We start from the raw sequence: 12,481 nt of genomic DNA, 5'->3' as shown, positions 1-12,481 counted from the left end.
AAAAAAAAAAAAAAGATCACCCTGTTAAATCAAGAACTATTGTGCACACTTGTGATCCCAGCGCATGTCAGTCAGTGCAAGGCAAAGAGGGATCTGGAGCTCACACTCGTTCTCAGCTGCATGAGTTCAAAGCCAGCCTGAGCAACACGAGAGACGGTCTCAGAAAGACAAAATAGAAAGCTCTGTCAAATTCAGGGCTCTTCAAGGCAAGAGTATTGAGCTCTCGTTAGTATCCCCATTAAAGTTTTCCAACGCTATTTTGATAACTCTTTCTGACCTAGAAAGGTTTTGAAGCAGAGATCGTGGTAGTGGATCCTTGTGGCCATTTCGAGTTTCAGATTGAATGTGCTGAGGGCATGTCCTGTTTCTCTGATTCTCTGAACACATTTATCTTCACAAGGCTTGGCTTCGTGAGCACGTCCAGCGGAGCAGCTTCAGCAACCTCACTTGTGTCTCATCTCTCCTTGTAGGCAGTTCATTTGAGAGCTCTAATGGGTTGATGGCTCTAAGAAGGTTATCCCTGTCTCGGCTCTCCATGGAGAGTGATTCTGAGGACCTGCCCACATTTGCCTTTCTGAAGAAGGAACCATCTTCAACTGACAGGAAGCCACCTCAGAAGGCGAAGAACATAGTGGTTGTCACCTCCGATTCTGAAGCCTCCTGTCCTCCATCACCAGGCCGCAGAGGTCCACCATGTGTCCCCAGTGCAGCTGGAGCTCCCCCACAAGCAGGGCCAGTCAGAGTGCTAAGCAGTAGCAGTGAGGATGAAGATGTATTTGTCCCCTTGGCTGAGAGGATCACATGTAAGCTTTTGACAAGCAAGCAGCTGTGCCCTGAGCTCTCTAGCTCCTCACTTAAAACAGGTTTGGGTGGCCAAAATAATGCCAGCACACCATGTGACTGGAAAAAGCAACCATGGCCAAAGATTCCTGATGTTCCTCTCCACAGTGCCTTAGAGAAGAGTGCGGCAAATGACGAGGACTCTCTCTTAGACAATCAGGGCCGTCAGCTTCCAGCCCACCAGGCTACCTGCAGGGAGTTGGCAGTCTCCAAAACAAATTCCGACCTCCCTCTACCCAAGAAGAGAACCAAGCACATTCAGACAGTCCAGAGCGGAGGCTCTCAGGGATGCTGGCGACCAGGACGGGCAAGCAGGAAGGAAAACACCCCAAGGCAGCATGAAAGAAAAAAGAAGGCAGAGATGATCAAGAGGCTCAAAGCCCAGAGGCCAGAGGAATGCCTGAAGCACATCGTGGTGGTGCTGGATCCAGGTCCTCCCAGATGCCAGCTTCCCCTGAGCCCAGATGTCTGTGTCCTGGACTCCTCCATGACCAGTCCTTTCCTATCTATTGCAGTGCTTTTACAGATGGAAGGTGGAGGCCAGCTCCTGGGAGCGCTGCAGGCCATGGAGTGCAGCTGTGTGATTGAAGCCCAAGCCATACCTCGAAGCATCACTTGGAGGAGGAGGAGGACAGAGCTGGTAGAGGTAGAGCTTCTGGATGGAGGGTCTTCTTCCCCTTAACCTGTTAGCCCTACAGGATAAAGTGCTGCCTTGCCCCTGGCTGAGACTCAGTGGCATAGCCGTTACTGTCCTGCAAGTCTGAAGGGATGCGGAGAGGAAGTGGTTAGCAGAACCCAGAAGAATAATAGAGAGAAGGGTCAACTTCAGAGACACTTTGGGCTGTCCTAGAGTGGTGTAGGTATAGTGAACACCAGGCGACACTGTTATGGGGAATCCTGGGAAATACAAGCACCCGGAGTTCATTTTCTTTCCCTCCAGTTTACCACGCAGGTTCCTAGCTGAGAGCCCAAGGGTCTAGGGATCAAGTAACATCTAGACATAGCCTAAGTGGAATGGGACAGGAAGAGGATGTATATGAAGTCCCTAGTTCTCTTGACTGGGCTTTGGGATGTCCTGGCCCCGAGACTTGACTGCTGGACTCTGCAAGTTATCATGTGTTTTTGTGCTGAGAGAGGTAACATCCCTTTCCCCTGCTGGAGGGCCTGAATGAGGTAATCTGACACCAGCATCTAGTAGTGTGACAGCACATCTCCAGCCTGAGCTCCCCTCCCCACATTACTATACTAACTGTTCCTACCATTCCTCCTCCTGTGAATCCAGCCACTCTACCGCTCGAGTTTAGAAATGAAACATTGAGATGTTGTTTTCTGGCCCTCATAACTTCTCAATAACAGGACAGTCACTGACACATTTAACCTGTGCTATTAGAAAAACTATATTCATAGCTGATCATAGTGGCACATGCCTTTAATCCCAGCACTCAGCAGGCAGAAGCAGGTGGATCTCTGTGAGTCTATAGAAGCCAGGCTGGTTTATATAGGGGGATCAGACTAGTGATCTCACTACATAGTAAGACCCTGTCTCAAACACAAACAACAAAACCCCTCGTATTAATAGAACAGTTTATCTTTGAAGACACCACACGATGTCATGGTCTTCCTCTTCTTTCTTTCTTCTCCTCCTTCTTCATCATCTTCTTCCTTCTCCTCTTCCTCATTCTCTTCCTTCTCCTCTCCCTCTTCCTCTTCTTCCTCCTCCTCCTCCTCCTCCTACTACAGGGTCTCTCTATGTAGCCCTGGCTAGCTTCAAACTCAAAACCACCTGCCTCTGCCTCCCTAGCATCTGTCAATCCTTTCTTGTTCATATTTTTAATTTGATTGATTGATTGGTTTGTTGATTGATTGATGGATTGATTAAGAGAGACAGGGTTCCTTCTATGTAGCTCTGGCTTCCCCAGAACTCTCTATCTAGGCGAGGCTGGCCTTGACTTTACAGAGATCTCCCTCCCTATGCTTCCTAAAAATGTATCATAGTTGTGTATAGATCAGTGGACAAGTCTGTGGTATCACATTTCTCCTACCTTTATGTGGTATTGATCCCGGTGTTGAACCCTGATCACCAGTTTTATGTGGCAAGTATATTTAGCCACTGATTATATTGCCCATCCTGTTCCTAGTCTGACTTTGAGATGCAGTGAGCCAGTTCAGTAGGGAGGGCTAGGATCACAGGTGGTTTTTCTTGCCACCATGACTTCATTCAAGGCTATTCCATAGAGCCATTCATTCAGAAGATGCCGCCCACCCACAGGAATCACGCCTGCTGACCTCCTTGCTGTGCTGTGTTCTGGTCTTGGCAGGATGGAGATGACTGGATGGAAGAGCCAACAATTCTGGTGTTGGTCCTGGCAGAGGTCTTCATGTCCATGGCCTACAACTTAAAGCAGGTAGGTGGGGTCAGGCATGGAATGGTGCCAGCCTCTACCTGAGGAGCCAGTGTCAATGCCCTTTCTGCCTCTTCATGCAGGCAAGTCCTAGCAGCACTGAGAAAGGGAAGGAGACCCTTCGGAGCTTTGTAACTGATGTCACAGCAAAGACGGGGAAAGCATTGTCACTGGTGATTGTGGACCAGGAGAAATGCTTCAGGTATGGATATGCACTGAAGATAGAGGCCTTAAAGGGACAGCTCACAGGTTTTCAAGGGGAGATTATTCACCCTGGCTACAAGTCGTTCTGCAAGATGGTGTCCCTGACCAACTGTGGGATGTGCTGGTCAATTGTCCTGCATCACTTCTGCCTGGGCTCAGGTTGGGGCTATTCTTCTGATTTCCCGCTCTGCTCCAGGCCTCAGAATCCCCCAAGGAGAAGGAAATCAGGAACGGCAAATAAACAGGCCAAAGCGAAGCATCAGCAGAGGCAAGAGTCTAGCACGGGACTCATGGTGTCCAGGGCAGACATGGAGAAGGTAAGGGCTTTCTGTAGTCTGCACAGGTGAGTGTTCACGGGTTCTAAGTAGGTCTCCAACAGACCGAATAAAAGGCTCAGCAGCACTGCTGCCTGCCTTGGACTGAGTAAGAAATCAGGATAAATGGAGCCAAGAGGTTGAGTGTAGCTTCAGGGAATGTCGAGATGACTTCCAAACAGTGCCTCCACTCTCCCAGTCCATTGTTGCCTTCTGGTTTCTAGGCACTGGTGGATCTGCAGCTTTATACAGAAGCCCAGGCTTGGATCGTGCAGAGCTGGAGAGAGCTGGCTGACTTCACCTGTGCATTTACAAAGGCTGTGGCTGAAGCACCCTTCAAGTGAGTGACCCTCCAATTGCCCCCTGCACAGCAGGTCTTGCTTTTCCCTTGGTTCTTGCTACCAGAGAAAATGTGCCTTTCTCCTAAACTCTGCCACCAGCCCAGTGTGTCTTTTGAGGCAGACACCAATCTGATGCTGGAGACTCAGAGCAAGAGCCTCAAATCTAGGAGGCTGGAGAGATGGCTCAGTGGTTAAGAACACGTGTTGTTCTTGCACAGGACTCAGACTATTCCTAGCACCCACATGGTAGTTCACAACTGTCTGGGACTCCATTTTTAAGGGATTTAACACCCTCTGCTGGCCTATGAGGTCAAAAGTGATGCACACATATATGTGAAGGTCATATAAGTTACATTAAAATGAAAATAAATCTTAAAAACAAAGGCTTCAATTCCAGTCCTTTATAGAAATATTCTCTTTAACTCAGATGCAAGTATATTCTCTAAGTTGATGCTGTCACCAGGATTCACTCAGGTCAAATTTTCAGTGAACCTAGTTAGAGGAAACCCGTTTTATTTTGAGATTGAGTTGTTTTAAGCTCCCAGCAAGTAAGAACCTGAAATAGATTCCAAATTGCCTAATATCCAGTCCCCATGCCTGCTCCTTGGCAGTACAACCCCATCTTAACAGTGACACACACACACACACTCAACACACATGCATACACACGCATACATGTGCACACACGATGACATCCATACCTTCTCTAATAAAAGGGACTAGATGAAGGGGTTGTTTTCTAACCTTTTTGTGCATGTATGCACACCCATCCTTACCAGAGGATGCAGGAACTCCTTTGCCACTTTGCCACTGCCTGTGTAGGAATAATTGGCCTGTGCGTCAAGGGATTCTATCTCCACATCCCATCTCACTGTAAGCTCCTGTTATAGATGCACCAAGCACTTTACCCACTCAATTATGCCCTCAGGCCCCAGATGCAATTTTACTTTCTTCTTTTCATGTGTTTAGGTGTTTTGCCTGCATGTGTCTGTGCACAATGTGTGTGTAGTGCCTGAGGGCAGAAGAGGGCATGGGATCCCCTGGAAACAGAGTCAGGTGGAAGTAAGTGCTGGAGTCGAATCTGGTACTCTACAGGAGCAGCCAGGGCTCTTAACTGCTGAGCCATCATCTCTCCAGCTCCACTAAAATGCAATTTTTAAAGGAACCTGCAACCAAAACTATGCAAAAAGAGACTCAAACTGGCCCAATGTAACACTAAGTCTACCCCAGGTTACTGGAGAAGGTTTTAGGGTTTAGTTCAGTTAAAGGGACAAATAAGTAGGGGAGAGGAACTCAAGTCTCCAGTGGTGCCCTTGCAGGAAACTCCGGGATCAAGTCACCTTTTCCTTCTTCCTGGAGAAAGACTGGGCTGGAGGGATGAAAGTGGACCAGTCTGGCAGGGGACTGGCACTGATCTGGAGGCGGCAGATCCAACAGCTGAACCGAGTCAGCTCGGAGATGGCCAGTGCTATTGTGGACGCCTATCCCTCACCGCAGCTCCTGGTGCAGGTATGCTATGGGTGACCTTGCTCTCCAAACATCCTTGAGGCAAGTTTTATTGGGAGGCCAGGAATGTAGGTCAGCAGTGTGGGCTGACTGGCCTGAGAAAGGCCAGATTCTCCTGCCTGAACTTGCCCTTTCTAACCTCCTAACCAGGGGATGCCATGGATGGGTGGTACGATGGGTGCATGGTGTTAAGAGGTCACTTATCATTTCCAGGCTTATCAGCGGTGTTTCTCTGAGCAAGAACGCCAGAATTTGCTGGCTGACATACAAGTGCGACGTGGGGAAGGTGTGACAGCCACCTCCCGCCGTGTTGGGCCAGAATTATCCAGGCGGATCTACCTTCAAATGACCACAGTGCAACCAGATCTCATCTTAGACAGTGTTGACTGATATCCCACCTTGGCTATTGACAGTAGACAGGCCAGAAGTACCTCCTTGGTACAGTTAGGGAGCAAGTCTCCCATCTCTGGGAACAGAGAAGGCTGAGTCACTTGAATCTACCTCCACCAGCACTCATGTTTCTCTCCCAGCAAGCGAGATGTCATGGACAGCCATCCCATCCCATCCCAGTTGACCCTCACAGCACAAAGGAGAAAGGCAGACCACTCAGACATGGATTTAATAATTGTAGAAATCCAAGAAATAAGCATCAAATCTCGAAGTCAGAGTGAACTCTTGCCTGCAGGTTGGCTTGACTATGCCCAGCCACTGAGCTGCCTCAACCAGCCAGGGAACTATGATGAGGCTGACTCCTGTTTTCATGATGTCACCATGTGTATGTAGTATGTATTTTGTCTCAATAAAGCCTTTGTACCAATGGCTGTGGAGCTTGGAGGAAGACTAAAGGAGAGTGTAGTGATGCTGAGGAGGTGATGCTGAGGAGGTGATGCTGAGGAGGTGTGGGCCTACATGGCAGAACTGTCTGGGGAGGAAAAATCCAAGGCCTTTCTTCCAGTGTCAGGACAGTTTTGAATGGCAGACCTATCCAGATGGGCCACTAGGGCTAGCTACACTGCTGAACTATGACAGGTCCTTGCTCCTCTAGGGAGCTTGCAACTGGGAGTTTTTAGCAAGTAAGCACCAAGACACTTGATCCCTTCATGCAGCTGTTGTGAAGAGACTGGGAAAGGGGAGAATGCTTTCTTGTAGCAGCAGGAAGGTGGGCGGCCCTGCCCTGGTTGTGCTAATGTTTAGTTATGTATCACTCTGCAGCGCCACCATTTGACTTTGTTTCCCTTTGACTCCCACTGTTCTCTTCCTTCCTTCCTTCCTTCCCTTCTGTTACAGGTCCAGAATCAACTCTAAACCTGCTTCCATGAAGTCAAGTTTCTAGGTCGCCTTTGAGGTATTTCATCACACCGAGTGCTAGTGGAGCAGCCATAGTACGGCTTTGCAGAGTTCCCTCTGCTTCCAGGCCATTCCGGAGTTAATGCTCTAAAACTGAGGCAAGGAGCCTGGCCTGCTGCCGTTTTGTGGAGCCATTTCAAAGTTCCACAGGAGTTAGTTTCCTAGGACCCTGATGATATGAGATCTATTTTGTGGGCGGTAAGACTGTTATGAAAGATTCGCTTTAGCTGAGACAACTGTGGTGTGAGTTCATCCTCTTGGGTATTACATAGGAGGTCGAATGACATAAAGGGAAGGAGGAAAACTGGAATGAGAGCCCGGTTGTGCCTCAGACTAGCCTGAACACTGCTGGCAAGTCATGGATGGGACGGCACCTCCTGCCTCAACATGTGACACTGGACCAAACAGACATTTTGGATATTGCTAAACTGCTTGACTGAATCTTTAAGGAAACGTATTACGTCACCTTCCCAGCTTAGGCTGGAGTACCCAGTATTGCTAGTCCTCTAATCCCAGTAACACACTGCCCTCCGATCGTCCTGGTTACCCAGGGAGGAATGAAAGAAAGGGTTTATGACATACAAAAGTATAAATGTAGTGACAGCTGACCATTTAGTAGAAAGGAACCTTGCCTTACACAGCTTTGTATAACTAGAAAAGCCTATGCCTTCTCTCTCCCCACCCCTAAGCCTACTCCTTTAGGCATGCAGGTAACTCTTCCTCCCCCCTCTCCATTTCTCCTCATTCCACCAGGGAACCCTGACTAAGGAACAGAGAAGTCCTACAAAGGGGAGATCTCAAGTACCACCAGCAGCCATGTGATGATGGCAGGTAGGTCTGACGCTAAAAAGAGGTTGTGTCCAGCAGAACCCAATTCCATAGGAATCCAAGCTCCAAGGCTGGGAGGCAGCGGGTGCTGAGGGTGAGCTCACTGCTGGGAGTCGGTTTGCAGGACCCACTGGAGGATCTCATGATGACGCAGGCCCTGGACCGCATTGTCGTAGATGGTGTTCACGCTGGTGCAGAGGGGCTGCTGGCGCAGCCCTGTCACCCGGCATACAACCAGCCCTCCTGCTACACACAGCAGCAGGAGCAACAGCAACACCTTCAGCACAGCCCAGGAGCGAGTGTGTTTTCGGGGTGGTGGCTTGCGAGGACGAGAGCCAGACTTCGATTCTGGAGGGACAGAATAAGTCAATTTGTGGAGAGCAACTTTACAGTCAGTCCACGCAGAGCCACTTCCTTCTCAAGCCCTGAGCAGACAGTTTAGTATCATCTAAATGAGAACTAGATCCCCTCCCACTCAGGTAGAAACACAGTCTTCCCTAGGGTCTCCAAGGACTACATTTAAAAATGGCATTCTAAGCCGGGCGTGGTGGCGCACGCCTTTCATCCCAGCACTTGGGAGGCAGAGGCAGGCGGATTTCTGAGTTCGAGGCCAGCCTGGTCTACAAAGTGAGCTCCAGGACAGCCAGAGCTATAAAGAGAAACCCTGTCTCGGAAAAAAAAAAAATGGCATTCTAAGGAGTTACAGAGACAAAGTTTGGAGCTGAGATGAAAGGATGAACCGTCTAGAGATTGCCGCACCTGGGGATCCATCCCATAATCAGCCTCCAAACCCAGACACTACTGCATATGCCAGCAAGATTTTGCTGAAAGGACCCTGATATAGCAGTCCTTTGTGAGGCTATATCAGTGCCTGGCAAACACAGAAGTGGATGCTCACAGTCAGCTATTGGATGGAACACAGGGCCCCCAATGGAGGAGCTAGAGAAAGTACCCAAGGAGCTAAAGGGGTCTGCAACCCTATAGGTGGAACAACAATATGAACTAACCAGTACCCTCAGAGCTCATGTCTCTAGCTGCATATGTAGCAGAAGATGGCCTAGTTGGCCATCATTGGGAAGAGAGGCCCCTTGGTCTTACAAACTTTATATGCCTCAGTACAGGGGAACACCAGGGCCAAGAAGTGGGAGTGGGTGGGGGAGTAGGGGGGAGGGTATGGGGGACTTTCGGGATAGCATTTGAAATGTAAATGAAGAAAATACCTAATAAAAAATTGGGGGGGGGAGGCATTCTAGGGCTGGTGAGATGGCTCAGCAGTTTAAGAGCACTGACTCAGGTCCTTTAAAAAAAAAAGAAAGAAAAGAAAATGGGACTCTAGCTGGGCGGTGGTGGTGGTGGCATAGGCACACACCTTTAATCCCAGCACTTGGGAAGCAAAGGTAAGTAGATCTCTGAGTTCAAGGCCAGCCTGGTCTACAGAGTGAGTTCCAGGACAGCCAGGGATACACAGAGAAACCCTGTTTGGATAAACCAAAAAAATAGGAGGCTACCTAGGTAGGGACCTCATTCTCCTTTTATCCTGTATCTCAGTCCTCAGAATCACAGGAAGTGTTCATCAGAGGTGTCCAAAAGGGATACATTGCCACCCACTTGGGGAGATGGGTCCAAATTACCAATATCACCACTGTATATTCTAATATGTATAAACTAGGCATGGTGGCACAGGTCTGTAATCCTAGCACCCGGGAGCCTGAAGCAACAGAGGAACTCTGATGACAGTCTGGGCTATAGTGCAGCTGTCTCCAAAAGGGGTGGAGGAGAGGTGGAATGTATACACAAACAAAGTCTTTGGCAAAATAATGCAAGTCGCTAAAAAGAGGAAAGACCTAGCAGTTGTGGTAGCTCATGCTATAATCCCAACACTCTGGAGGCTCAGGCAAGAGGATCACAAACTCAAAGCTAGCCTAGGCCTGTTCTCAAAAAATAAACTCAGATAAAGGCATACACATTACAAGGCAACTACTACCAGTGACAAGGATAATAATAGGTGATAGGTGACTGCTGTTTTCGAAGTCTCTCTCTCTCTCCTCTCTCTCTCTCCTCACCCTCCCTCCCTCCCCGCCCCACCCTGTGATGAACATTTCCCTTTTCTCCTTTTTCTTTTAGAGCCACTGCAGCCCAGAGCCTGCCCTCAAATTTATCCCTCCTGCCTCTACTTCAAGGTTACTGATATGTCAACATGCCCAGCTTCCCACATTACATTTATTATTTTTTATAAGTATTTTTTTTTTACGTATTTTCCTCAATTACATTTCCAATGATATCCCAAAAGTCCCCCATACCCGCTCCCCTACCCACCCATTCCCACTTTTTGGCCCTGGCGTTCCCCTGTACTGGGGCATATAAAGTTTGCATGTCCAATGGGCCTCTTTCCAGTGATGGCCGCCTAGGCCATCTTTTGATACCTATGCAGCTAGAGTCAAGAGCTCCGGGGTACTGGTTAGTTCAGAATGTTGTTCCACCTATAGGGTTGCAGATCCCTTTAGCTCCTTGGGTACTTTCTCTAGCTCCTCCATTGGGGGCCCTGTGATCCATCCAATAGCTGACTGTGAGCATCCACTTCCCACATTACATTTATAATGAAAAAAAAAAAAAAACTTGCCATTTTTAGGTTGAAAAAGGCAAAGAGAATTGGGTTTTGTTTGTTTTAGAGACAGGGTGTTACTATGTGTCTCCAGCTGTCCTGCAATCTGACATGTAGAGCGGCTGCCTTGAGTGCAGTGGTCTCCTGCCTCCGCCTCACAGTACTACCATGCCCACTTTAGGCAAGAGCTGCCAAACAGATCTAACCCCCCACCCTCAACAAACAAGCAGCGGTGACATTAGTCACTCGCTCAAGACAAGGACGAATAGGCACTGAGACACAGACGCCACCCCCACTGCACCCTGAAAATGGAAAGCAGACTTACTCGGGGCCTGGTTTGCCTCCTTCTTAGGCTTCTTCTCTTGCTCCCGCTTGGACGCCTTCTGAGCGTCATACTCCTTCCGCCGGCGCTCCTTCTCCTCTGCCTTCTCCCGCTTCCGCAGCTCGCGCTCCTTTGCTTCCTTAGCTTGCTGCTTGGCCTCACGCTTCTTCTCTGCCTCTACAACATAATATGCACAATTTGACTCCTCTCACACACACCCCAGCAGACTGACTGCCTGAGTGGTTAAGGGATGGGTTCATCTGCCTTCTTCTTTACACCATGGATCTCATAGAAACTGTAGGATTTAGGTACTGCAGCAAGGTCTATAATCCTAGCACTTAGGGTGGAAGAGTTGCTGATCGTGTGTGTAGAATTATGAGTTTTAGGCTACTTTGGGCTATATAAGGAAAATCTGTATGAAAAATATATTCCCAGTACTCAGGAAGCTGATAAAGAGGCCACCCTCAGCTACACAGTATTTGGCCAGCTTAGGCCAAATAAGTTTCCCTAAAAATCAATGCTTCTCAGCCGGCGTGGTGGTGCACGACTTTAATCCCAGCACTCGGGAGGCAGAGGAAGGTGGATTTCTGAGTTTGAGGCCAGCCTGGTCTACAAAGTGAGTTCCAGGGCTATACAGAGAAACCCTGTCTTGAAAAACCAAAAAAAAAAAAAAAAAGCTTCTCTCAGTGGTGCACGCCTTTAATCCCAGCACTTGGGAGGCAGAGGCAGGTGGATTTCTGAGTTCGAGGCCAGCCTGGCCTCCAGAGTAAATTCCAGGACAGCCAGAGCTACAGAGAAACCCTGTCTCGGAAAAAAAAAAAGAAAAAAGAAAGATATGGATGGGCTGGCAAGATGGCTAAGTGGGGAAAGGCGCCTGCCCTCAAGCCTGGTGACCTAAGTTTTATCCATAGGTCCCATACAGAGGGAACAGCCTCCCACAAGCTGTCCTCTTACCTCCCCCACATGTGTACTCTTGTTACACAGTTACTAATTAGAAGGCTGAGGGTAGGGGATCATTATATAAGTCTTGGAGTTAGAGACAGGAGAACATCTCATATTCCCTGCAAAATGAACAGTACACAGAAGGCGGAATCTTCCAGAACTTAGTCATAAAGGAAGATGCAGCAGAGGTACTGATAACATGGGATGAACATGGAACAGGAGGACGGTGAGGTGAGCTCATGTCAGGTTTCAGTTGGTGCAGTGTCTTCCTAAAGAGTTACCCCAACTTAAGTCAGGAAGACTCTACTCAACATAGATTTGCTAGGGTTGGCTTTACAGCTCACGTGTGTTTACATGAGATATCCAACTGCCAAATTACTGGGTTCTAAAAGTGCATCTTCAAATCAGTCTGAAAAACATGTTGGCAAAGTCCGAATCGCACAAACTGGTGGTTAAATGCCCATTTAAGGCTTGAGAGCCTGGGGAATCCGCGTGGAGCTGAAAAGAAGCACCATCAAAACAGAAGCTGCCCACTGCCCCTTTCTGAGCAGACAGCCTGGTCTCCAGGAGCCTGGTGCTGGCCAGGAATGCACACAACAGGAGTCAGCGTCCTGCCACTGCAGCCATGAACCTACCAAAGAGAGCTATAACTCAGGCATGCTGAGCTCAGGGGCTGCCTGGAGTCAATACTGGGTGTGTCCTTTCTCCTACCACAGCTTAGAAAGAAGCTAGCCGGGGGCTGGTGAGATGGCTCAGTGGGTAAGAGCACCCGACTGCTCTTCCGAAGGTCCAGAGTTCAAATCCCAGAAACCACATGGTGGCTCACAACCATC

The 12,481-nt window shown here is 48.8% G+C and overlaps 2 protein-coding genes across 2 annotated transcripts in view; one reads left to right on the top strand and one right to left on the bottom strand.

The window, feature by feature from the left end:
* Positions 1-6,424, top strand: part of Eme1 (essential meiotic structure-specific endonuclease 1) — a 9,190-nt gene extending 2,766 nt beyond the window's left edge. The window contains exons 2-9 of the mRNA XM_021176090.1: positions 471-1,271; positions 1,356-1,486; positions 3,159-3,245; positions 3,326-3,444; positions 3,643-3,763; positions 3,985-4,100; positions 5,421-5,610; positions 5,821-6,424. Coding sequence (XP_021031749.1) covers positions 500-1,271; positions 1,356-1,486; positions 3,159-3,245; positions 3,326-3,444; positions 3,643-3,763; positions 3,985-4,100; positions 5,421-5,610; positions 5,821-5,997 — 1,713 coding nt within the window. The 5' untranslated portion in view covers positions 471-499 and the 3' untranslated portion in view covers positions 5,998-6,424. The remainder of the gene's footprint in view (positions 1-470; positions 1,272-1,355; positions 1,487-3,158; positions 3,246-3,325; positions 3,445-3,642; positions 3,764-3,984; positions 4,101-5,420; positions 5,611-5,820) is intronic.
* Lrrc59 (leucine rich repeat containing 59) overlaps positions 6,208-12,481 on the bottom strand; it is a 17,085-nt gene continuing 10,811 nt past the window's right edge. The window contains exons 6-7 of the mRNA XM_021176091.2: positions 10,710-10,883; positions 6,208-8,130 (exon numbers count right to left, since the gene is read on the bottom strand). Coding sequence (XP_021031750.1) covers positions 7,883-8,130; positions 10,710-10,883 — 422 coding nt within the window. The 3' untranslated portion in view covers positions 6,208-7,882. The remainder of the gene's footprint in view (positions 8,131-10,709; positions 10,884-12,481) is intronic.

The sequence above is a fragment of the Mus caroli genome, chromosome 11, assembly GCF_900094665.2.
Source record: "Mus caroli chromosome 11, CAROLI_EIJ_v1.1, whole genome shotgun sequence".
NCBI lineage: Eukaryota > Metazoa > Chordata > Mammalia > Rodentia > Muridae > Mus > Mus caroli.
Note: the sequence above shows the minus strand (reverse complement) of the source record. Positions and strands in the feature narration are given on the sequence as shown.